At 62.5% G+C, this 24,942-nt stretch overlaps 2 protein-coding genes across 6 annotated transcripts in view; both read right to left on the minus strand.

Moving 5' to 3' along the window:
* Positions 1-12,721, minus strand: part of MUC4 (mucin 4, cell surface associated) — a 13,279-nt gene extending 558 nt beyond the window's left edge. Inside the window, exons 1-26 of the mRNA XM_026071029.1 lie at positions 11,954-12,721; positions 11,077-11,216; positions 10,686-10,850; positions 10,437-10,592; positions 10,192-10,322; positions 9,743-9,831; positions 9,116-9,292; positions 8,643-8,786; positions 8,356-8,475; positions 7,915-8,117; positions 7,210-7,288; positions 6,456-6,626; positions 5,866-5,967; positions 5,424-5,660; positions 5,158-5,292; positions 4,871-5,049; positions 4,537-4,696; positions 4,350-4,448; positions 3,290-3,472; positions 3,127-3,200; positions 2,703-2,767; positions 2,241-2,446; positions 1,750-1,918; positions 1,471-1,641; positions 369-406; positions 56-153 (exon numbers count right to left, since the gene is read on the minus strand). Of these exons, the coding sequence (XP_025926814.1) occupies positions 56-153; positions 369-406; positions 1,471-1,641; positions 1,750-1,918; positions 2,241-2,446; positions 2,703-2,767; positions 3,127-3,200; positions 3,290-3,472; positions 4,350-4,448; positions 4,537-4,696; positions 4,871-5,049; positions 5,158-5,292; positions 5,424-5,660; positions 5,866-5,967; positions 6,456-6,626; positions 7,210-7,288; positions 7,915-8,117; positions 8,356-8,475; positions 8,643-8,786; positions 9,116-9,292; positions 9,743-9,831; positions 10,192-10,322; positions 10,437-10,592; positions 10,686-10,850; positions 11,077-11,216; positions 11,954-12,698 (4,236 nt within the window). The 5' untranslated portion in view covers positions 12,699-12,721. The remainder of the gene's footprint in view (positions 1-55; positions 154-368; positions 407-1,470; positions 1,642-1,749; positions 1,919-2,240; positions 2,447-2,702; positions 2,768-3,126; positions 3,201-3,289; positions 3,473-4,349; positions 4,449-4,536; positions 4,697-4,870; positions 5,050-5,157; positions 5,293-5,423; positions 5,661-5,865; positions 5,968-6,455; positions 6,627-7,209; positions 7,289-7,914; positions 8,118-8,355; positions 8,476-8,642; positions 8,787-9,115; positions 9,293-9,742; positions 9,832-10,191; positions 10,323-10,436; positions 10,593-10,685; positions 10,851-11,076; positions 11,217-11,953) is intronic.
* An 11,245-nt stretch (positions 12,722-23,966) lies between these two features.
* Positions 23,967-24,942, minus strand: part of TNK2 (tyrosine kinase non receptor 2) — a 31,148-nt gene continuing 30,172 nt past the window's right edge. For all 5 annotated transcript variants that reach the window (XM_026070941.1, XM_026070937.1, XM_026070938.1 and 2 more), the window contains 3 exons: positions 24,662-24,757; positions 24,434-24,561; positions 23,967-24,284 (listed from right to left, as the gene is read on the minus strand). In XM_026070941.1, the coding sequence (XP_025926726.1) occupies positions 24,278-24,284; positions 24,434-24,561; positions 24,662-24,757 (231 nt within the window). In that variant the 3' untranslated portion in view covers positions 23,967-24,277. The remainder of the gene's footprint in view (positions 24,285-24,433; positions 24,562-24,661; positions 24,758-24,942) is intronic.

Raw genomic sequence — 24,942 nt, forward strand, 5'->3', positions numbered from 1 at the left:
CCCCCCGACACTCACAGCTGGCCTTGGGCAGCTGAGAAATAAACCCCAGGCAGACCTGAACTGATGGGTCGATGGCTTGGAGATGTGGCRCCCAGCACCATTCGGAGGCATTGGAGGGGATGGCCTCTGCTCCATCTTCTGGCTTGGTGAGAGCTGGAGTGGGAACATGAGCAGAGCTGGGGGGAATCCTGAGAGGGCAGGCTGAGCAGGGGGCACATCAGCAGGTAGGGAGGGGAGAGATCCGCCAGCCAATGCTCCCCCCAGACCAACTTTGACTCAGAGCCGAGTGGCCAAAGCCCCGCTGGAGGCCAATTACATTAAAGGCAGTGAAGCAGAGCCAGGGGTCATTTTTGCACGGATGTACTCACAGGAGAACGTCCGTGGTCTCCAGAAGGACTCCTTGGCCCTAAAATGAGGGGAGCAGAAACAAGACAATGTGTCAGAAGGCACCAGGAGAGCCCTTGCATTGTGCTGGCACCCGGGTCTGACCGGAGTGGGGAGCAGTGATTGAGCTTGCAGGGGCAGGAGGGTGTGGGGCTGGGGAGAGGGGATGGGGACAGGGATTTGTGGGAGGGAAACAGCGGAGGAAAGCCCCAATTGCTGCACACACAGAATTTCTTGCCTGACACAAATGCAAATGAATAGAGGCACTTCGCGTCGGCTTGGTGAGCCTCCACTCCCTGGGCAACGAGGGAGCTCACAGTGGTTGCAGGATGCGGCGCAGCCCTGACACAAACACTGGAAATGGTCCCAATCCTGCTCTGACCTGCTCTAGCACCTTCTTGGCCAGCGCAAGGGACTCAGGGCACTGAGCTTCCTGCTAACATGGAAAAGCCCTCTGGCCTGGGACCAAGGCCTGGGGAGGAAGAAGGGAGATGCTGGCATTTCCCCCCCAGCCTTGCACTTCATCAGCCATCTGCTAACTCCCTTCTGCGCAGAAACGCGAGGGCCACTCCTGCAATAGTCTTTTCTTGCTGCAAACCAACTCTTCCCAGGGAAACATGAGTGCCAGTGGAAATTGCTTGGACTTTATTCAAATTCAAATTAAATAGAAATCCATTCTGTAACCAAATACACTCTGGGTGGTTTGAGGAAGAAATGCRAATATTCTCTGAAATGGGGAAAAAAAGAATCTAGTTTTCAGCCCACTGAAGTAACTGGACCCTTGAGCAGCGGATGACTGGAAAAGGGGCTGGAAGATGCTAAAAGACCACCCAGCTCAACCGCTTACCCAAGGCAGGCTTACCCCACTACCCACTGCTTGGGGAAAAAGTGTCTAACCAGCTCTTAACCCTTCAATGGCAAATTTTCCACCAATTTTTTGGAGTGGGTAATGCTCTTCCTGACATCCAAACTCAAGCCCCTGCTCTACCCTGTGCCCGACAGCCCCTCGACSAGCACCCATCCCTGCATGGGTCCATCCCCAAGCTGCATCCTGGCCTCTGCGGGAGGGTGCAGGGCACCACTTACCCCTTGGTGTCCTTATGCCGGCGGCACAGCCGCACCAGCAGGCAGGCGGAGGCGAGCAGGAGGGACAGCAGAGCCAGTGCCCCCAGCAAGATGCCGATGAAGGCGCCGAGGCTGATGGCGAGCCGGTCGCACCGCTCGCCAGTGGGGGAGAAGATGGAGAAGGGGATGCAGCTGCGGAGGGGGACAGAGGGGAGATGAAGCCCCTGGGGAGAGGTGGCGGATGCACCGCCACGAGGACTGGCCACGTCCTCTGCTGCCCACCCCATCTGGCGCTCCTACCTGCACACAGGCCCGTCCGGCAGGTGCTGGCAGCGGCCACCGTGCTGGCAGTAGCCTGTGTTGCAAGGGGACACGCAGAGGAAGCCGATGCTCGCCGCATAGTCCAGCTGGTAGCCTTCGTAGCCGGAGAGGCCGCAGGGGAAATAGCGCCTCAGCTCCAACACCGTCACTGGGGAGAGAGGCAAGCATGGAGAGCRCGGGGGTTTGTCCATGCAGTCCCAGCTTGGATGGCATCCCCAGGTTTTGGAGCAGCATCGCCCCGGGATGTGTCCCTTGCCGGGCTTTCCCCCAGCAGGAGCTGAGGGGATAGGGAATAGGAATAGCCCACAGGCTAGGGAATTGCCACCGACCCACATCCATCAGTGCCAACATTACCCAAACCCCAGGGCGTGAAGGGTGGCGCGGGCCAGGTCGTGGGGACTCCTGGGTCCTCCTCCCCGGCCCCCAGGCCGAGCTGGCTCTTTGGAGCCATGGCTCTGGGAGCAACTCACACTTCACCAGGTCGGTGATGTTATCCCCGTGCAGGCGCTCGAAGGCGATGCGTGCTCCTGCCGCCCGCCGCCCGCGCCTGGGCAGCCCGTTGAAGGCGCCGGTGATGGCCTCCCTCAGCTCCTCGTTCAGGAACTGGATCACAGTGTCGGTGCTGTCGTAGGCGAATTCGGACACCACTGCGAATGTGAAGCCACCACGGTCGTCCCTATGGCGAAAGGAAGGGGTGGCCAGAGTTTGCGGGCAGATCTGCTACCACTTTACCAGAGCAGTGGAGCCTTGCTGTGCCTCAGTTTCCCCATTTTTCCCATAAACACCCCTTCTGGGTGTTTATCAGCCGTGGGGCTGAAAAGACAGGTGCCGGGGGGACAAAAGCCCTGTGCATCCCAAACCCTGCAGCCTTGTGCCCCATCTGCTCCCTGCTCAGCCTGGGGCTGCACGGAGCCCRTCCCTGGCTCACTCACGTGCGGGTGATGTTGGTGTTGCTCTGGAAAGCCTTCACCTCCAGGGATGCCAGGACGGCCGCGACCTGCGTGAGGGCGAGCAGGAGGCAGCGTTAGAGCAGGGCAGGACGGCACCGGCGCGATGCAGAGTCTGAAGGGCGACGTGTCCGAGCCCCAAGGGCTGCTCTGCCCTTCGTTCACGCATGGGGGACCTGGCGAGCAGCCACGGGTGCCGCCTGAGTTGCTTGGCTGGGTCCCTGCAGGCTGATGCCACCTCCCCACTGGCCTGAGGGGCTGCTGGGTGCTGGCTGGCAGGGGCGCAGGGGGTGCTGGGGGCACAGACCCCCCCAAAATGCCTTCCAGAGCAGCACCCCCATGTCATCCYGTCGCTAGCCATGGGGATCCCCAGGCACGCAGCAATAGCCTGCCCCCTTGGGTGACGTACGGTGCCRTTGACTTCCTCAGCGGTGGCGTTTTGCAGCGTCCGGACCCACAGGCGCACGGTCCTCCGGGGCAGATCTGCCGGGAGGAAGATGCAGCAGCCGCTCTCGCCTGCTGCRGCTCAGGCGAGCCGGGCGGGAGCACCGGCGCGGGGCAGAGACACCCACCTGGGCGAGCTGGGGGCTGAAAATCGCCGCCTGCCACCAGGCAGCGCTGGTCGGTGAAGGCAGGGGGGCACAGGCAGGCGGGCACGCAGGTGGCGGGGTCCAGGTGGCAGCGTCCCCCGTTGCTGCAGTAGCCCTCGGGGCAGGCGCGGGACCCGCACGCTGCCGCGCAGCCCGGCCCCGTGCCTGGGAGCACCAGGGGGATGATAAACGGGGTGAAACGGGTACTGGGACCGAAGTCACAGCCCTTGGGCTCGGCAGGCACCGGCCAAAGCGCGCTGAGCAACCCGGCCCGTGCTCAGCCTCACCCCAGGTTGTAATGCCTTTCTTCTGAACTTTTAGTGACTTTTAATACAAATTCAGAGCCCCAAGGAAAACCACTATAACCCCCCYCCCCCCCCCCAGCTGGAATCTTTTGCCCATATATAAATGCCAGCCTGACACATTATAACGGGAGTGACAACCTTCCTCCCTCCCACCAAAACCTTTCTGAAGTCAGGATTTGATTTTAAACCTCCAAACTTCTTTACCTCTCATGCATGTAAGCTTTGATCAGATGAGATTTTTTCCTCACAGAGAAAAATCACAATGAAAAAAGTTTCCCTTCCAATAGATGAGTGTTTGCAGCCCGGAAGCACTAGGTGCTGTTGGGGTTGGGGCTGAAGTGTCTCGATGCCATCTGGCACTAAGGAAGGCACATGGGCAAGGGGCTCGGGTGCAGAGCTCACCCCCCAGGCTCTCTCCCCTCCTCGCTGGCTGGTTTTAATCCCGCTGGAGCCCTCTTCTCCCGAGGCCCGGGAGGGGAGGAGGATGGGCGCCTGTTAGGAGCTGCATGCCTCCCACGGGGCGCTCGGCCCAGTGCCGATTCTCACGAGGATCATGTCTCCGGCCAGCCAGGTGGGAAGCTCAGCCCCAGCCCCTGCCGCAGCACCGGGAAGCCTGGGCTGCTTCGCCCGCCCTGGCAACCTTCTGGGGGTAGAGATTTTCTTCCTGCCGCTTCTGTGCAGCAGGCAGCACATCCAGGCACGGGACCGAAAGGCTCCCCCGGCGCGGGGGCACTCACCAGCCTCGCCGGGCGCGCAGGCGCACACGTAGCTGCCCACGGTGTTGGTGCAGGTGGCGTTCCCCGGGCACGCCGCCCCCTGCGCGCACTCGTCGATATCTGCCAAGGCAAGGCCGCGTGGCACCGAGCAAAAGCCGGGCTCAGCTGCTGCCGGCAGCCAGGGCGAGCCGGGCTCTGCGCCCCTCACCTGCGCAGTGCGTCCCGTTGCCGGTCAGGCCGGCAGGGCAGGGCTCGCAGCCGGTGCGCGGGCGGCAGCTCACGCCGGGGAAGCAGCCCCGGGCGCAGGGGTCTGGCGGGTGCTGGCAGAAAGGACCCGAGTAGCCGTCATCACACCTGCAGGCTGCGAGCTGTGGAAGGGGACGGTGACACCGGCTTAGGGACACCGCGAGGACGGATGGACAAGAGGACATGGCCAGTGCAGCTGGCGGGGGGCAGACCYGGCGCGGCTCCCTGCGCGATGCCGGAGGAGCTTTCCAGGCTGGGCGTACCCTGGGGACGCAGCGCTGCCCAAACCTCGCTACCTGCAGGGAAGATCTGCTGACGGTGGTGGTGTCGCTGTAATCGCACTGGTGGCTCTTGCTGCAGTTGCAAAGGGTGAAGCTGAGCAGGAGGATGGCGGAGAGGTTGTTGGCCCCGACGGCTTCCAGGCTGGCTGTGAACGGGGCCATGCCGGTGGGCTCCCACGTGAGGGTGCCGTTCTCTGCACGGGGAGAGACCCAGGAAGGAGAAGAGGTGGCAGGAGAGAGGGGCAAGGCGCAGGGAAAGGGGCAGAGCGGCGGTCTCACCGAGGACCCTGAGCCTGCCCTACCTGTTACGTTGAGCTCTGGTGAGACGCAGGGGACGAACCGCGCGCCTGCCCCCTCCRCTCGGTACTGCCTCGTCACCCTTTCCATCCTGTAGGCCGTGAGCGAAGCATTACCGGTGATGATGGGAGGGAAAGCGTCTGAGGAAAGAGCATCTCGGCTGGCATCTCTCCTGTCTCCACGTGGAGCAGGAGGCTCCAGGCAGGGAGAAAGGCATTCCCCAGGGAGCCAATCCCACGTCCTCTCGGAGGTGACCATCTGCTCCACTTACTTAGTGCTGTCTTCTTCTGCTGGAAATCGACTGCGAGGCTCTGGGTGGCCAAGCCCAGGGCCACATCCCCGGTGCTCAGCGTGTCGTAGATGCACTCCCTGCTCCCGCGGCACCGCGAGGCTGCCAGCTGGTACTGGCTTTCATTGTCCTGCCGCAGCCGAGACAAGAAGACAGGTGTGAAGTTCGTTACTGGAGCTGCCAGCGGCTTGGCAAACAGGCTGTGCTCTCCAGCAGCCCCTGCAAGAGAGCACACCACGGGAAGGGCCGAGGGTTTTTAAGGCTGCATATTTTTTGTGTTGGTTTCCATGGAGCARTAAAGAGACCAAAGGGAATCCTTGGCACCAATTTTGCTCAAACAAGTATTTAAATTTCTCCAGACAAAATGAGACCTGAAGGTGCTGAAGCAGGGGATCTCCGAGATGGATCCTGAGCCCAGACTTACAGGTCATCCCATAGCTGAAGATTTCCTCCTCGCTGCTGTTCCTGGGGATGCTGGTGCCATTCGGCATCTGGAAGTCATCTGCGGAATTGTGGTCCCACACACCTGGCAGAGCATTGCAGGAGGATTGGAGTCCCCCAGGCCTTGGCTGACCACCTCCTCCGGCACAGGCTGGGGTTTAGTTTAGCCATCTGGGGAGGCCCAGGTGGGTCCTGCCCCCCTGYCCCCACAAGCACGCTCCTCTAGCATTTTCCAGCCTGCTTTGAGGTACGAAGGGGATATTGCACTCTGGCTCGGCGGCAGAGGGAGCCAGGGCCGGAGGGTGGCAGYCCGGCTGGCTCCCAGCCCTGAGCAGAGCTTGGTTAGCCCTGGACTTCTGCAGCCTCCCAAGCCCAGGGCCTGGGCAATGCTGCCGGGTTCCTCCAGCCCCTGCCACCGCCCCAACCACCTCCCTGATAGTGAGCAGGGTCACCCGCTCGAGGCTACCATGCTTGGGCAGGTGGCCATGAGCCTTGGGGATGGGCTGGTCCCTGGCCTGCACGGCRCCAATCTCACCCTGCAGCCTTTGCACGAGTGCCGGCCCGGCCCCTCACCCAGCAGACCCTTGGTGCCGTTGAGGTACCGATCGGGCAGGCTGCAAACCACACTGAGGATCCCAGAGGCAGCCGAGACGGAGACGGCAACATCCCCATCGAAGATGGCTGTGATGGAGGAGGTGTTGACCACCAGGACGCCGGGGCTGTAATACACCTCGGCATCCATGTCTGCAAGTGAAGATGAGCACAGAGGGAAAAGTCCACACAAGGTCAGGGCTGGAGCGGGGGCCCGAAACGATGCCTCTGAATTTGAGGAGGGGAGGGCTCCCCATCCCCCTTGGCCAAGTCAGAGACAGTGTATAGGCAGGAGGGATTTGATGGGGCTCAGGGTGGTTCCCCTTGTGCTAAGGGCAGGACTGATCTCCGTGGGATGGTAACACCCCTTGCCGCCCCCGCCATTTGGCCCCTGCTCTAGCCACTTGCTAGCCTGAGAAATGTGGGGAAGGGCCTGGGGGCCTGGCTGCTGCTGGAGGTATTCTCRCGCCCGCAGGAGCGAGAAGAGCCCACTCAGTAACGGAGGTGTCTTGTTTCTTCTGAACAGACACAGTCCCCTTGCAGGCAGAAAGCTTTGCCCCGTGTGGAGACTGGCTCGGCCCCGGCTCCCACATGGACCCTGCTGAGGAATGTCCTCAGCTCCCTGAGCACTTGCATCGTTTCTGACAGAAATGGCCCTGGGCTGCCCTGAGAGATCCCCTTGCAGGATGCGGGCAGTACGGTCGGTTGCTAGAGGAGATCACTACGTCCTACTCACCTCTGGAGTAGGAAAACAGGATGGTCTCATAGTTCAGCAGGATTTGGATGTCTCCTTGGCTTCCCAGGGTCCACTCGACCTGCAAACCACAGCGAATGTCCCAGTCAGGCTGTCCGCTCTTCCCCCCCCGAGACTTCCCGTTCCCAGCTTGTGCCAGGGACGCGAGTGCTAGACCCTGTCCTCCTCAAGCCCCGCAGAGGAGCTCAGCCCTGGAGGTTGTGTTGGTGTGCTTGCCATACTGGMTAGCCGCCATGGTGGGCTCCAGGGTCTGAGCCCTGTCCTCCCATTGCTCAGGGCTKCTTCCTATGACACCGGGGGGATTTGACTTACTGACATTCTCTRGATGTGGGGAGCAATTCTGCAAAGAAAGGGCGAGCATGCGACTGTGCAAATAGCCCAGAGGAGACCAGTGATCAGGGTATAAATTGTGCAATGAAAGGATGGAGCAGATGATAGTACTTCTGTAGAGCTTCAGGCCAAGGCTGGACATTATGCACGAGGTGTTAGAGTTGGCTCTTTTTAGTCTTCGTTCAACCCCTGCACTTAGCATGTTGCTGGGGCTCCTCATGGGAGGTGGCACCAAGAGGAGAGGGCGTGCTTTGCGAGTCCCAGCCGTTTCTAGATGGTGCAAATGCGCTGCACAACCTGTCTGCTGGGTTTCTCCCATTAGGTGCTCAAACCTATAGCTAGGTGGCTGCTACTCACTGTTGTGGTGGTGGCGGAGACATACTGGGCAGCAAAAGCCACAAAGTTGGTGGCCTGGGCTGTGCCGGTCTGGGCCGTGCGCCCTTGCAGGACGAAACTGGTCCGGGCATCGCTGGCCAGCAGGAGGACAAAGTCRCCAAGCCCATTGAAGGTGTAGGTGAGCCCATCCAGGGTGGTGATGTGGGGGTCCCCGAAGGCACTGGCTGGGGTTGCAAGGGAATGAAGCCATTTTGCAGGGAGGAAGAAAGGCAATTGCTGGCATCATTACACAGAGGAGAGTGGACCACAGTCCCGTGCTGAGCATGGAAAGCTGGGGTCGCGGTGGTGACCATGCACAGCCGTGCCACTCATGCAGCACCAGTGCCCCTGGCCTAGCGAGGCTGGGGGCAGCTCCTGTCCTGGCACGGCAAGGAGACGGTGCGGGCAGCCCTGGGGACTCACCGGGGGCAGGCGGCACGTATCCCTCACAGCTGGCCCTGGGTCTCTTCTCAGCAAACCTAGTGCACAGCAGGGGTTTCCCCACTTGCCGGCAGCACCAGTCAAAGGCCTCCAGCTCCCCACCTGCAGAGGAAGGTAGCCAGGAGCTGCTGGGGCTGCCGGGGCTCTCGRACGTGGGGCCTGCCGCGGCCACAGGCCACCTCTCTGTCAGGAGAGCGCTGGGGGCTGCAGCCACTCTCGTGACTCGTCTGCAGGTGTTTTAAGGAAAGAGAGCCATGGTGCTTGCCTACCGGTGGYGGGATGGAGGGGAGGGCTCCAGACCCTCTCCTGCCAGCCTTCGAGCAAACTCTCATCCTGGTAGAGACACCGGACCCCAGCTCCAGTCCGGCTTGGGGATGAGGTACGCAGCATGGCCACGGAGGCATCTACCAGGCCTGAAAGGGTTTGGGGTGTCACTGGCTGCCCTGGAAGCTGCCCTGGGGCCCTGACAGCAAGAGGAGAGCCCCCTCCCTACCCCACCCCACAGCATTCATCCACTGGCCTCAACTCTCCCCAGACGGGCCAGGAGGGCGGTGAAGTGGTGGGCGAAGGGGCCCAATTCAGGAAGGGGCTTGGGTGCCTTTGAGCCCGTAGGGGCTGGGGCACTAGAGGCGCTTGACCAGAGGGATGCAGCCCATGCAACGATGGGTTGGGATCTCCCTCCTCCAGGCTTCTGGTTGCCTCTTCCCTGACCCCCCTTTCCCCAAGTAGGGGCACCCGGCACCTCTGCTCCGCTGGTAGCGGGGGTCCAGCTCTGCCTGGGACCGCGAGCAGGGGCAGGGCGGCAGCTCTCCGTTCCAGCTGGCCGCCTCTGGCTGTGCCACCAGCCATGCGAGGCAGCGCAGCCTGTAGTTCACCCGGGGACGACTGTCCAGCTTGTAGATCCAGAGCCCACGCAGATCTGGGGGAGCAACCAGCCAACAACACAGCCAAACGTGAACAACACAGCCAACGTCCTGCAGCGAGCACCAAAACACCACAGTCTCAGCTGGTGTCTCGCCCTGTCCAGAGAAGGGACCGGGCACCYGAGCTGGATGACTGTCCCCTGCCGTTAACCTCTCACAGGAGGTCTCCAGGCTCCCTCTAGAGCCAACGTTGCTGGCGCTGAGGCAGCCGTGGAAAGCCCCGGCCGAAGGGAAGCAGGGACCTGCACTCTGCAGTTGTATCTGTGCTCATCTCTGCTTTGAGACCTCGCTCGCTCTCAGCTGCCAGCCCTCACGCAGGCTTCGGTCTCCATCGCCCCGCAGGGACATGTGCCGGGGACAGGCTCCTGGGCGGACGCCTGAGGGCACGTGTCTCCTCTCCAGCCCCCCCAGCACCGGACCAAGGGCCTCCCCCTGCCATGCCGTACCAGTGTCGTAGCCTTTGTACTGGTCGGGCCGGTATTTAACAGCTGGTGGCTTTTGAGTCAGCTCGTTATTTTGGGCATATCCGTCGCCACTGTGTGAAGAGAGGAAATCCTGGATCACGCTCCTGACACAACCCTACGCCTCTCTTTCCCTCCTTTCTCCACCCCATGTGCTGCGTCTCCCCATTGAGCACAAAGGGGAAAGGAGCTGATGGTGCTACGGCCCGGCACAGATCCTTCCCGCCAGCCCACAGAGGCATAACAGACCATAGGGWCATGGGCAAAAGCAAGAGGAATGGTCTAGAGACAGTGTAACTCTGAGCTAGGACTGACAGACACCTCTACTCACACCCAGCAGTGAACACACACACACACACACACGTGTGCTCACATGCACACACAGGCATRCATGTCCACATGTGCAGACACACATGCACGCACACACGTGGCACCTGGAAAAGCCGATGAGCACGTTCCTTGCTGCGAGCTTGGTGTAATCCCACTGCATGCCACCATCTTGGTACAGGAGCAGGGCGAAGGCCTGGTTCCCATCGGTGGTGAGGACCACCTGGTACGTGTTTGTCTAGAGAAACMCACAGCACCCCGTCAGCCCACCTTGACTGGGCGCAGCTGGGCCCCCCGTCACCAGTGGGGTCCCCATGGTCACGGTCCCTCCAGCCTAACCCCCTCCACTCACCTGAGTGTCATCCTGCYGGGATGGGTACGCTGGAGCCTCCTCCCATGTCACCTTCAGGGTCCATTTTGCTGTGTACGAGATTTTCATGTATCTCTTGATCTTTGCTTCCACGTCATGGACAAGGGCGTTTCGGGTAGATCCAAGGGTGGAGTATTCCTGCGAGTTTTCAAGAGAGGGAGTTTAGAAAGGATGGGATTGCTCTGGAGGTCGGAGCCGGGCTCTCCTGGGGAGGTCACTGATGGCCACTACCTGGTACCATGTGGTGCCGACACCCTGGGAAAAATCCGCGTCGTCCCAAAACGCAGCCACCATTGGCAAACTCTCATGGCCACCGAACCCCTGGGGAGGTGGGTTAGGGTTGGAGGGAACATAGTTGTCCGTAGGTGGGAAAATGATTTGTCCATTATCTGTAAACTAAACAAAATAACTAGTTATTTACTGACACCAGCCTCCCCAGGTGGTGCTTGCCCAGCAGTATGGCTTTTATTTATACCCTGCACATGGATAGGCAGAAACCAGCCGTTTTAAACTGTGAAAAATTAACATCCATATTACATTAGGCTTCTGTTTCAATTTTGCTGTTTTTTTCTCCCACACAAGCTATATATCGCTTGTGTGCACTGTGGCCATGGAAACTCACGTAGAGAGAGTCATGTAGTGTTTTCCCAAAAGGGAATCCGATCTCTGGTTTGAACAGTGGGGAATTAAAATCCACCTTCCTTTCAACGTATCCTCTGTCATTTCCCTCCGCGCCGTATGGGTATAGCGACACAGCTGGAACTAACACAAGCAGGTGATTAATAGAAAATTWAAAATAATTAAATCCGCTCCACCTTTCGCACCTCCAAGGCAAGCTTGCCTTTTTGCACCACTGCCCGCAGGGAGGGCGGGATAGTCCCGGCATAGTCCCACCATGTCTATCGTTGCTCTAATGCAGGGAGACTGTCTTTGCCTCTGGACACTTGTCCTGCAAAGAAACCTGCCTTCCCAATTTGGGATTTGGGCAAAGCTGTGAGCGGGTACTTAAATRATTTCCCTTGCCTGAGCTGTGAAAGGTAAGACAAAAATGCACACAGAGGAGAGATGGGACAACAAAACTGGCTGCAGGCTTTAGACTTGACTGACTGTGGGCACGTGTACTGTGCTGAGCAAGGACGAAGAGGAGACCTTGGCTCGGGATGAGCTTTATAGGCAGCTGGGGGTGCAACCCCCCCCCCCCAAGGTTTCACGTTCTTCCCTGCTGATCTCAGCGACAGTGAGAGATGAGGGAGTCCCCGCTGCTGGGCACTTGGGCTTCCCAGCCATGGGGAAGCAGCAYGTCCCATGTCTAAACCAGATGAGATGACCTGCTCTCACGTTCCCTATTTCACCTTTTCCCATTGACCCCCCAGCCTGACCCCTTTCGAGATGAGCCATCCCCAGGGCATGCCATGCCGTCTGCAATCACAGCAGCTCAGTCGGGCTGGCAACCCCCTTCACATTCTCTGTCTTAGGAGGAAGGAAGAAAATCTACTTACTGCTAAGTCCTAGGGCGGGTTGGGGCTCAGGCAAAGGTGTAAGCATGGGATTTCTGTGGCTAGAGATGGCGTTGGCAGAAGCCCTTGGTGCCGTGGCTGGTCCTTTCTGTGTCCCAAAGGCAGGAGCCGCGGTGGCAGTGGGGCTGGTGGCTGCCGGTGGTTTCCCCAGTGCTGTGACRGTGCCACCCAGGAGGCCTCCCCCCTTCTCGGCTGGTCTGGTCTGTGTCACGGTCAGCTGGGCTGGGCTTGCTGGTCTCGTGGGTGGAACGGGCAGCATGCTGTGCGGTGAGATGGCCGTGGTGGTGTGAGCCGCTGGGTTGACGTTTTCTGCAAGCCCTGTTTTGGCCACGCCATTTCCAGATCCTGCTGACATGAGTGGAGCCGGTGAGGGGCTGGTTTTGTCCATGCTGCCTGGGTCTGGGCTGGYGGCAGAGGCAGGAGGGATGAACGTGGTGGCAAAAGCAGGCTGCAATCCAGCCTGGCTGCCTGCTGCAGGGACAGGCACAGCTGCATGGGTGCCAAAGACAGAGAAAGGCCCAAAACCTTCCTGCGGGGTGCTGAGGCCCTTTGCAAGCGTGGGAAGCACCTCGGATTGGGGTTCGTCCCTGGCTGCCRCCACTGCATTGCTATTTAGGACTGTGGGGGAGGTCGCTGTGGCCAGCTCATTGGCCATGTCATCGCTGGGGATGCGAAGGGTACTTGCCGTGGTGCTTTCCAAGGTCCCTTGCTCAGGGGAAGTCGGCATTAGCACCAACCCAGCTGGGGCACTGGGAGAGCTGGGCAGAGCTGTGCCATTTCCCAGCCACATGTCAGTGGGGCTGGTCAGGGCGGCGAAAGCAGGAGAGGAAATGTGGCTTTTTGGCCCACTTGGGACGTCATGAACGATGGTGGCTGAGCTGCTCCTGGCAGRTTCAGCTGTTTTCTCCCCCGAGATAGGTTGCCCCAGGGACATCTGGGTGATGGGAGGTGACGTGCTYGGTGCCTGTCCCACCGCAGGGCTGCTGATGGCTGTGGGAGAGGAGGTGCCTGTTGCTGGCTTGGATGCAGCATATCCGACTGCCAGGGAGGCTGCTGACTCCGTGGTTGCACCATTGCTGAGTACGGATGATGACCCRGTTGTTAGCTCCTCTGTTGTGTTGTGCTTGCCGGGGAAAGGCGTATCRGGCACTGCAATGGCACGGCTGGGACCGGGCACCTCCAAGGACCCACTGGTTGGCCCCACTGTGGTGCGCGTTGTGGGAGATAAGATGGCTGATTCTGATCCGCTGCTAGCGGTGCTGGGACCGAGGTGTGGGCTCGCTGCTGTCCCRTTGACAGTGGCCAGCGGCGCTCCGGCTGCCAGCGCAGCACTGRTGGCTCGGGAGGTGGTTGCACCTACGTCTCTTGCTCCCACCACTGTGGTTGCCGGCTCGGCTGTGGTCTGGCCCAGGACTGGCCCCCCTGGCACTGGAGTGCTGCCGGTGACCGAGGAAGGCGGGCTGGCTGCCACCTCGTTCCCCCCGGGGACCGTCCCGGGGGCTGTTAGAGCTGGGACGTGGTCTGTGATTAACGCTGATTTGCTGGTTGTTGCTTTGCTCAGSGAAGGGGTGAAGACAGGCAAAGCCAGGGCTGTCTGTGATGCAGCTGTGGTGTCTTTGCCGACTGTTGCAAGCATGGTGATGGTGGGCTTGGCCGTAGTGGTGTGCATGAGCGGAGCAGGTGTCAGGCCTGTGTTGTGCCCAGCTGCTGTATCGTCAGGCACCATCATAGTTGTCTCCTCAGCAGCACCATGTGCAGCTGGGGAAGCAGCGAGCCCGTCGACAGCTGCTGGAGTTGGGTTTGCACCTTCGTCCCCTGTGTCAACACCGCCAGAGCTGGATAGCTCATCTCTGTCTGTCTGGTTGTTTGTGACGGGTTGCTCTGTGGCAGGGGACAGGGCACGGCTGGTGCCGGTGGCCTTTGCCACGGCAAACCCTGCTCTGGCAGTCGATRTCTCAGCTGTCCTGCTGGCTGCAGTGGCCGCGGATCTCTCCCCTCTGGGTGGGCCAGCTGGGATGACGGTGTTGCTGGAGGGGAGTGTGCCCAGTGGCAGCCCGGTGGTGGTGGGTCGGGTGGATGAGGTGCCGCCCGCTCGATCAGCCGCAGAGACGCTGTTTGCGGGGGTTGTGGGCAGTCGCAGTGGCTCAGCCAGGAGACCACTGGTCCCCGGGGAGGACGGACCCGCTGCAGCCTCCACAGGGGCACGACTCCAGCTTGCGGTGCTCGTTGTGGATGTTAACTTGTTTGTAAGTGGGGACGAGGTGCCCAGGGCTGGCTGGCCAGGGCTGCTAGCGGTGGCCACCACGGCTGTGCCTGCAGTTGCCCCAGTGGCTGTAAAGCCAGCGCTCGGTGGCACCGTCCATGGTGGMGGCTCCCCAGGGGCTGCCGTGCCCCTCGCCAGCCGAGCGGTAAAATCGGAGGTGAGTGGGGAGGACATTTCCTCYGGCGGCACCATGCTGAGGTTGCCGGGGTTTGGCAACAGGCTGCGGAGCGGGAGCGGCGTGTCGGTCGGCGGAAGCGTGGCAATGCGCTCGGGGGCTGTGGAGGGCACACCGGTGGCTGGCACGGGGGCTGCACCGTCAACCGACGAGGATGTCGTGCTGGTCCTGGTCTCYGCGCCAGTGGTGTCGGTGACGGGCACAGCGCTGCCCTCACCGCTGGCGAGGGATGCTGTACCATCAGCCCTGCTCCCGGAGGGGCCCGGGGAGGATGTGGCAGTCTCCACTGGAGCAGTGGTACCGCCGGTGCCTGACCAGGATGCGGCTGTGCTTTCCCCTGCATGTGAGCTGCCTGCGCTTGGCAAGGACGCCCTGGCCGAGGGCTCATCCTGGCCTCTGTCGGCACCTGGGCTGGAAGACCTTGCAGAGGGTTCACTGGTGCTTTCAACGGGCTCCGTCAGTGGCCGAGAGGCGCTGTGGGGGCTGCACGAGGAGACGGTCGCTGTGATGAGCTCCACGCCAGCCCCGCTGCCGAGAGGCAGGGCACGAGCCAGGGCAGTGGAGGAGGATGCAGCCACACCGAGACTGCTGTCGCTTACCCTTGCTGCTGTTGTAGTGACATCATCACTGGGGATGCCAGAGGATGCCACCACCACCGGCCTGGTGCTGCTGGGGACGGGAGAGGACGTGCTGACCCCTGGCTCAGCCGTGCTGGGACTAATCACTGGTGAAGGTGCTCCGGCCAGCTCTGGAGTGGGGCTGGGCACYGCCAGTGAGGATGGACCCACTGCAGCCCCCGCTGTGGTGCTTTTGATGCCCGGGGCAGACCATGCCGCTGGGGGTGCATTGCCGKTGACCGGCTCAGCCCCTGCAGTGACAGATGGGGGCAGTCCTGGGGCCGGCTCTGCCACCCTGCCCTTGGTGCCTGGGGAGGATGTGTCCGCTGTCAGCTCAGCAGTGCTGTTGCTCTGGTTTGACGAGGTTGCGTGTGGCTGAGCAGTGACACTGGCTCTGGCGGGGTTCGATGCACGGAGAGCTGGCCCAGGAGAGGTGTTTTCACTGTCTGTCCTGCTCGTCCAGGCGTCTGCTGTTGCATTTTCAACTGGGTTTGAGCCCGCAGCTGTCTGCATGCTGCTGCCATCTCCTGCTGGCTGTGACCTGCCCCCGACTCCCTCCATGGCTGCATTTTTGGCGACTGGCAGCGATGCAGGTGGGGGTGTCTGGGAGGCAGCGGTGCCAGGAAGGGGGCTGGCTGCATCCGATGCTGGGCTGGCGTCCAAGGCTGGAGGAGCAGAGAGACCACCCCCAGGAGCCAGGAGAGGAAAGCCTGCCGGGGGCCTGGTTTGGGGAGCATCGTCCCCTTGGGCAGATGGCTCCGGCGGTGGCTCAGTCCTGGTGAGTGCGCGGCTGGAAGCTGGCCCCGCACCATCGGTGCCATGGGCAATAGCTGGCACATCTGGAGCTGGCTCAGCCCCAAAGTGGCCCTGGAGAGATGCTGCCTGGCTTGTACCTGGGTGGGTGAYGTAGTCGTTGGTGAGGAGAAACGACCTTCCTTTGGTTGAGGTTGAATCCCAACCTGTTTCTGGGGTGGCTGTGCCTGTGTGAGCAGAGGGGCCCACCTCCAGCTTGGTCACGGTGTTTCCAGCACCCAGGGTCAGGGACCTGGCTGCCCTCTGTGTTGGGGCAGCATGAGGTGGGAGGTGGGTCACGCTGGCCCCTGGGTCCTCCTCTGGGCCCGCATTCGGGGATGCCGTACGCGGCGCAGTGGCGGTGCTGCCGTCGGGGCTGGGGGAGGCTCTGTGCGGGGCTCGGCGGGCATCGCTGCCCAGYGCTGGCTGTGGGGTGGCTGGGCTGCCATGTGCTGGCAGTGATGTGGCTGCTGCTGTCCTCGGGGCGATGCTGGATGGGGACACCCCCAGGGGTGGCCCTGGGGCGGGACTGTCATCCAGGAGAGGGGGGACGCCYGCACGTGATGCTGCAGCGGCACTGCTGGCTCTGGCTATCTCTGGGGTGCCGACCACTCCTGCAAGGTCGACGGTTGTTGCTGCTGTGGTTGTGCCCTCCATGGGTTCAGAAGCTGTTGCTGTTGCTGGCTGAACGGCGATGGGAGCGGCACTGCTGGTGGCTGGAGGGGACACTGTGGGATCGCGCAGCTTCCCAGGGCTGGGGATGGGGGCAGCGGGTCCTGCGCCTGGTCTGCCTGTGCTCAGACCTCGGGACACCCCTGCCAGCTCCGCTTCAGCTGTGCGCGACCATGTCTCCCCACCGGGGGTGACGGGGGAACCGTGGGAGGTGAGCGGAGGGCTGGTGGCATCCGGTTGTTGCATGTACATGTGTGACACTGGCTCACCAGTGACACCTGCATTTGGGGCTGAGAAATGTTGAGGCACCTGTGGCGTTGCGGTGTCCATGCCCAGAGCGGCTGTGGCTGGGTTAAAAGTGATGTCCCTGGATGGGGGAGAGAGTCTGACGGAGACCTTGGCCATGGCTGCAGAAGAGCCCAGGTCTGGGTCGCTGCTGTCGGTGACTAAAACAAGAGCAGTCATGTCTACGAATGGCGTGAGGAGCAGTGAAGACCCATGGACAGCTGACTTACTTACAGGTCCGCTCCTGGGCACCTTGGACAGTGCAGGGTCACTTGTGACACTGACTGCTGGTGGTGGTGAGCCCGCAGCTGGCTCTGGGTGGCTGCTGCCAAGGCTGGGAGACGTGTCAGGTGGAGCAGGTGTGGGGCCGGCACCCCAGGGCATCCCGGTGCCTGGCCCAGGGGAGCTGCCCGCTGCTGCGGTGGTTGCGATTGGACCTTCCTTGGCAGGGGTATTTCCAAAGTCTGGCCCTGCTCCACCGATTGCGCTCAGGGTAACGAAGGAAAACAGATCTGCAGCTGGGCTGGTCATCTTGCTGTACCTGCCGAGGGAAAGTGGTGCTCCAGAGGACACATCTGTCTGCGGTTTTCTGGCACTGTTTCCAGCAAGGGGCAAGGACGTCGCCTCACTGAGTCTTGCTGGAGAGGATTCACCTGCAGTTGCTTCTGCCATGGCAGCACCAGGGCCTGCAAAGGCCATTGCGGTGGGCAGAGCCCCAGTGGGGTCTCCAAGGGAGGATGCTGTGCCTGCGACGGGCCCAGGAGAGGGACTGCCACGCGGTGCAGTGGAGAGGCTGCTCATCGGCCCAGCGGCAGTACCAGGATCATCAGGAAATGCCGTGCCAGGAGCTGGGGCATTTCCAGTAGTGCTGGAGAAAGGCGCTGTGCCCGTCCCCATCATGGCACTCGCGGTCCTTGGGGAAGCAGTGCCCATTGCTGCTCTGGAGGTGGGCTTGCTCGCGCCAGAGACCAGCTCAGCGGTAGCATTATCCGGGGCTGGAAATGGCCCAGCGGGGATGTGCTCTGCAGTGGTTACCTCCACACTGGAGGAAGAGGAGTTGGCAGCTGGGTCAGTGCGGTGTCCGCCAGTGGCTGTGGCTGCCACGTCCGGAGCTGGCGTGGTGGCATGGAGGGGGATGCCAGTGCTGGCTCTAGGTGGCCCATCTCCAGCAGTGACATTTGTCCCATGTGGTGAYGAGCGCGCCGTCCCTTGCCCAGGGCCTGCATCATTGCTGGCGGGTGATGGAGCTCCTTCACTTGACTCCATGGTTGATGGGATGGGGGAAGCACTTGCTACCAGCTCTGCTGTGGCACCRCCAGGGCCTGCAGGGGAAATGGCTGGAAGTGGCTGAGCGGGGGGTGGCRGGGGCTCCTGGGAGGCATCGAGGCCAGTTGCAGGTGAGGCAGTTGTCCATGGCTCTGTAGTCCTGCTGACGGGAGAGAAGGTGGCCCTCGCTGAGGAAGCACTCGGAGCATCTGCAAATGGTGGCGTCACCCCCTCTGCTCCTCCTGCCGCTGCATGAGGGGATGCCATGGGGGCTGCTGGCGTCGGGTGGTTAGCGGCACCACCAGCTGGGCCTGCAGTCGGCCCCACGGTGCTGCCTGTGAGCAGAGAGGAGGCAAGCGAGACGCTGGCCCCTGTGGTGGGAGGGTAGGTGCCCTTGTCCAGCTCCAATGTGACCTCCTGGGATGGGAGCCCAGCAGCTGCATGGGACACCGCAGTGCTCTTGCTGAYAGCAGGAGGTGACAACCCCATGCCTAGTTTGATATGAGACAGCACTGTGGTCCGTGTTGTCCCCAGTGTCCCCTCCCCAGTGATAACATCATCCAGCTGGACCAACCCATTGACATCGGAGGCTTCGCCAGGGACCAAGGAAGATGCTTTTGACCCCAGCAGTGGTTGAACAATGGGGGTTTGTGCAATCGGGGGGGACATGCCTCTGCCCGCTTTTGGGAAGGCCCCTTTCAGTGGGCCTGTAGCACCTGCACGTGGCTCCGCCGTGATTCCCTCTAGCGCATGGACTGCTGTCCCTGGGGCCGGCTCTCCAGCAACRCTCTCCAGAGCTGCTCTAGATGCCTCCAGGGCCTGCTCAAGARCAGTGCTGCTGTTTGACGGTGGCAGTTTGCCCATCCCCTCTTCAGTGGGGATGCCTAGACCTGGGGACGACATGGCTGAGGCCAGCCCAGCACCGCTGCTCCCCRCAGCAAGAGCTGATGTGTGCCCTGYTGGTGCAGGGGATGGAGGGTGCCCATGCCAAGTGGTGGGAGGAGCCTCAGGGACGCTGGTGCTGGTCGGGTGGCTGGCAGGGCTTGCAGAGGAAACCCCTGCCCTTGCCTGGGGGCTGTCTCGTGCTGCTGTACCCTCAGTGAGCTCTGAGGCAGCCACTGTACTGGGAGGCACCTCCTCCACCTTGCTGGTCCCAACTGGGACCATTGCTTCTGCAGTCTGCACCACCATGTCACCTGCAAGGAGAGACAACATGGTCCTACCTGAATCAACACCAGCAGTGTCCCCAGCGGGCAGGGACACACCTGTTGCCAGCCTGGAGCTGGCATTACCTGTTACGGGGGTGGCATTACCYGAACCCTGGCCATCTCCAGAGCTGGTCCAGCTGGAGGGAGGGAGATGCCCAGGTTGGATCACAGCTGCCTCGGGGAACGCCTCGCATATTCCCGGACTGGCCGTGGTGGGTGACATGTCTGGAGGTAGCTTGGCACCGGTGCCTTCAGCCGCTGGGGAGATGCCAACGGGCTCTGCCGGGGTCTGCTCTGCCGACCCGCTGGCAGAGGAGCTGTCCRCAGCGCCGGGCAGCGGGGCGAGGGGCCACTCGCCTGGGTCTCCTGCTGACCCTGCCGAAGTTGGCGTTGCAGAGACGGGGGCTGCAGCCAGGGCACGCTAGCACGGGCGAAGCAGGGAGAAGCCAGCCCGTTGTTTCCGGCTTTGCCTGCCTACGGCCTGGCTGGGACCGTCCCCATTGTGCCCCCTCCCTCCTCCCCGCTCTGCGCCGCCGCTGCAGAAGGAAGCTGGTGCCCAAATGCCACATGTCACCCGCAGGGCCGGTCCCTGCTCCGACACCTGCCGCGTCCCCTACCCCGCCGGCCAGGTCCCAGTCAAACACAGGCCAAGACAGCTTGCCCTCTGCCTACAGCTTTTGGGGAGAGGAGGCATCCCGCAGAGGCTTTCGGATCTTTTGGGGGGTCCTCCCCAGCCATGGAGCCGTTTCCCCCCCCAGGGGACGGAGGCAGTCCCTCCCGGGAAGCACTCCCCGCTCGGCCGAGACGTGGCCGCTGGCAGCGTGCCTGGGTCAGCCAGCGGCTGCTGCGACCGCCCGGCACTCGCCCCTTCCCCTCGTGTCACAGCCCGAACCCCATCTCCTGCAGACACCGCTCCTTCCCCTCACGCCACCAGGGAGAGGCGACGGGGCCATTAAACCGGCGGGCAGAAACGCGGTGCCGCCCCAGGCCTGCCTGCCCGCTCGGGTCCCAGCGGGCGCTCGCCACCGGTGTCGGCAGACTCGGAGCAGGACGCGGTCCGTCCCCGTCCCCGAGCCCTGGGGCTGGTCACCAGCCCACCCACGGGAGGTCCTCGCCTGCGCCACCGCTCCTCCCTGGGGGGCTCAGGCAATGGCCGCGTCCCCGGAGAGCCTGCCAAATACTCCGAGATGCCTCGAGGAAGGGCGAGCGGAGGGGTGGCCGTCCCCATCCCCCCATGCTGCCCCGGCCAGATGGGGATGGCTCTCAGCACCCCATGGCCCGCGTTGACTCCTCCGGCACAGGAGCGCGGGTCTGGGGCTGCTGCAAGGAGAGCCCCGCGCTGGGCTCTGCCGGGTGCCCCGAGAAGGATTGGGGCCGGCTCGTGCCTCTGTTTGCTGCTCCGGCAACCCGTTGCCGAAACAACAGCCTGGCTGCGGCTCTCGGGCTTTGTTTTAGATGTGGAGAGCAGTCGACCGCAGCCCTTCGCCCGTAACCGAGATGGTATCTGCCCCAGCTCGCGCCGCGACCCCGGCACTTACCCGGCAGCGCCCAGAGCCCCCAGAGCATCCAGCCCCACAGAGGGAGCCGGGCCCGGCATCGCATGGCGCGGGGGCACGGAGGGGCTCCCGGCGTCGACGGAGTGGTGTCGCCTTCTCCGGCTGCAGGAATGAGGCTGGCGGCTCTCCCGGTCCAACGAGACGAGGCGGGCTCCCGGCACCGAAACACTCCCCTCCCTGGGACCTCCTCCGGCTGCCGCCCCGCGGCACGGCCCACTGAGCCAGGGACGCCACGTGCCGTGCCCCGGGCACCGGCCGTCCACGCGTCCCTCATGAGGGTGCTGGAGCCCCGGGGACCCGCGGGGACACTACTCCTTCCACCCATCGCTACCGGGAGCCAGCTCCATTGCCTTGCAACTGCTTTTACCGCTGGCAGTTTTGGGCCTTTCCCATCTCCCAAATTGCTGGGTTTCCAGGTTTTCAGCACCAAGAGTGCCGGGTGAGCCAGGGAGCACAAACCCCGAGTGTCCGGAGTGACTGCTGGTGGTAGCTTGGCACCGTGGGTGCAACGCGGTGCCGGGGTCCTGCTGGCCCCTGCTGCCACCCTGGCGAGGGCTGGGGACTCGAACCCCAGCCTTGCTGGGGGCAAGGGGTGCAGGAGGGACATGGCCAGGGTAGGACCCCCTGCGGCCACCGAGTCCCTTCACAGGGACCCCACGGTCAACACCTTGAGGTTGGGTTCATCTTTAGTGACGATAACCCCATTTTCTGCCGGGGGAGCCGTGAAGCTGCCTGGCCCAGAGGCTGCAGGACACGATGGCAAACGTGGACCTGGGTCCTCAGCATCTCTGGGAGGGGATGGATCAGCCCGGCTCCGGGCTCGGGCGCCAGCCCTGCGCCCACGGTTTCCTGTTTGCTGCCGGGACCCAGCCACGCACGGCCGCGCAGCTGATAACCCCCGGCACCGGCGGGCCCACTGCCAAGGAGGAACAAGGAAGCGAGCAACGCTCCCGYTCCGCTCCCCGCTGCCTCGGGGTCCCTGCACCGCTTAACCCTTCCCACCTCCGGGGGCTCCCGCAGGGTCGCCTCGGTCCGAGCCGCGCAGAGACCTGGCGGTGCTCAGCTCTGCCCCGACAGCGTTTCCCAGAGCGCGCTGCAGAGGTCATTGCATTAACAGCTAATCACCTTAATGGAGCCATTACGTGCAGGGGGTTATCTGCACCATCGGAGTGCGTCCCATTGCAAACGCCCACGCAAATCCAGGCGGAGGGGGGAGGGTGTTGTTCTTACACGGGCACTTTGGGGCTGGGCCTTTCTCTGCTTTGCGTCACCTTAAAAAAGGGAAAGGACGGAGAGACTCACCGTGGTGTGCAAAGGCCTGGCGGGAGCAATTCCAGCAAGCAAATGTTTGCTTCTCCAGCTCCAGGATCATTTTAAAGGGGAGAAAAAGTCAATTAAAGCATTGCATCTTCCTTGCTTCATCTACAACCATCCTGCTTGGCAGCCACGTAACAGAGGCGAGTGTCACGACAGCTGCACCATAGATGGGGAAACTGAGGCAGGGAGAGCTGAGGCATCCCAGGAGAGCCCAGGCCCCCTGCCAGGCTCTAAGTACAGCCACCCCCATGGCAGCACCACCAAGCTTCCCCATCCCCATGCTCAGAAGGGAGTTATTGCCCTCCCTGGGGAGGGGGGCCCGGAGACGAGAGCTGCTCGGCACTCTGGGTGCACATGGCATGCGGGTGACATGGCCACGAGCAGCCGGTGCTGGCTCTGGGGCACCATCTGCCGCAGGGAGGGATGCACCGCCGGGTCCGGGCAGTCCTGCTCATTGGGTGACTCACCGCATGCGCACACCRAAGCTCCCCGCGCGGCAGCCTCTCCTCCAAAGCTTTGGCCTCTGCATGCGACTGGGGCTCAGGGATGACTGGAAACGGGGGAGCCTGGGGCAAAGCTGGGGGTGCTTTCGCTGATGCTGCACACTTTGCCATCCCAGCAACACCAGCATGCGCAAGCCCAGCRGTTCAGTGATGGATCTCACGGCATTACGCAGCTGTCACCATGCCCCAGCCCCAGCTGACATCCCCGATCYGTCTGGGATCGCTCGCAGGCAATGCCAGCTTTTGCCTGGCATCTGGAGACACGCCAGCCCCTCACGGAGACCATGCAGGCCCTGCAGGCTCTCCGCAGCGTACAGAGGCTTGCTCTGCTCGGGAGAATATACTGCCCTGACGCCTAGCGGATTTAGGGACCTTTAGGCCCAGTGAATTCGGGTACCAAGGTCATTTTTCCCCTGCACAGAGGCCACCTGCACGGTGACTCTGAAAGGCGGCACCTCGGGGAGTCGGACCGCAGGCCAGGCCCTTGGCTCAGCCCGGTGAAGGGGGTTTGAACCGCGCTTGAGCTGCGTTAGCGCTGCCGCCTCGCACGGTGCCTCCTGCCGGCCCCCGCCGCCCGGCCGCTCCTGCCGCGGGCGCCTGGCTCCGGCTTCGCGGTGGTATCCGGTTGCACAACGCCCCTCGCCGCCACGCGCGTGGGTGGGGGCGAGATGCAGGTCTCGCCACTCCCTGCCCGGGCATGAGTCACGCGGCGCCTCCGATCCTATCTGCCGCGGGGCGTTGGGGCGGCTGGAGGGGGCGGCTTGTCCTCGGCGGGAACCCTGCGCGCCGGGGCCGGGCCACGGACGTCTCCCCTGCGAGGGGGCACGGCAATGGCACAGGCTCTGCCGAGCCCCACGGCGGCCAGGAGCTCGCTGCGCCCCCGGGACGCTCACCGCCCTGCCAGGCAGGGTGGGACGGAGCAGCGCCCCTCGGTTATACCCCTCCAGAGCTCACCAGCGGGTGCCCAGGTCCTGCTGCCCACCCTGGGGTGCTGCCCCTCAGCCACGGGACGCGAGAGGAGCACACTGCGCAGGGGGGTGATGGATGCAGGTACCTGATGATCGGGCCAGAACTTAGCTGAGGCTGGGAAAAGCTGCTGTTATCATGTCTGTATCCCTCTGCCAGGTCCCACAGACTCGCATCCTCCTGGGAAGAAGGAAGCCCCAAGACACCGGGAGGATGGTCCTGGCCGCATGCACAGGAGAGCCGGCACAGAGGAAGGTATGATTTGTGGTGGCCTGGAACTGGGAGCTGCAGGGACTCAGGGACTCTCAGATCTCCGTGTGCTGGCAGAGACGAACCCAGGAGATGGGCGCAGGCACCTTCCTCCGCTCCATAGAATATTTTTTATATATTTATATATATATATATAACATATATATTAAAATTACATTTCTCTTTACAAAAACAATTCAACAGTGGGCCAGGGGATGGAGACCATCTCCAAAGCCAGGGCAGGGGCACCCTGGCATGGGCGTCAGGGCAAGTCCCAAGCCCTACGCAGGCTCCATTTTGGGGCACCCCTCTCCCCCAAGCAGGGTTCAGGCCAGAGTCCAGCAGCAGGTTGTGCGGATAGGGGTGGCCACAGTGCGCGGTGGTCCCACGGCGAGATGCGCGCTCTAGATCTGACGTAGCTCACCCAGGCCCCGCTGTCACCGCCTGAAAGGAGAGGAGAGGATGTGAGCTCTGGAGAGATGATGGAGCGAGCTGCCCAGGAGCAGCTCAAGGCCAGCATGTCTTTCTGGGATAGGAGACCCTCCCCAAAAGATTCGCCTTGCTCCCAGCGCCTCCTGGGACTGGGCACCTACTTCTGCCGGGCCGTGCTGTAGGGATCCAGGAGGTGGGAACTGGCCTGTGCCAGATTCCAGTCGAACATCTCCAGCACCCGGTGGCACTCGACGCGGGACTTCAGCCCCAGGCAAAAGAGCTGCTCCACCTGCAATGGGACACAGCAGAGCATGGGTGAGAGGCTGCAGGCTGGCAGGGGCTGCCCCTGGCCTCGCCGAGGTGGGGGTGCTGGGTGCCGCGGTGCGTACCTTCAGGTACTGGATGGCGCGCTGGATGTTCCAGCTGTGGTTCTGCAGGGCCGTCTGGCACTCCTCTGTCGTCACGCCATGCACCATGTCCTGCACCTGCAAAAGGCTCGCTGTCACCGTGGGCCGCCAACACGCCCAGCCACCCGGGGCAGCAAGGACCCCATGGCTAGAGCAGGGGGTCAGCGCAGGACTCTGCGGTCCCCCCCATGCCTCTGGCCCCGTGAAGCACTGTCAGCTAGGAGGAGCTGGGGCGGGTTGGGGGAGCGGTGTTCGGGCTGTGC

The sequence above is a fragment of the Apteryx rowi genome, unplaced genomic scaffold, assembly GCF_003343035.1.
Source record: "Apteryx rowi isolate R43461 unplaced genomic scaffold, aptRow1 scaffold_32, whole genome shotgun sequence".
NCBI classification, from domain to species: domain Eukaryota; kingdom Metazoa; phylum Chordata; class Aves; order Apterygiformes; family Apterygidae; genus Apteryx; species Apteryx rowi.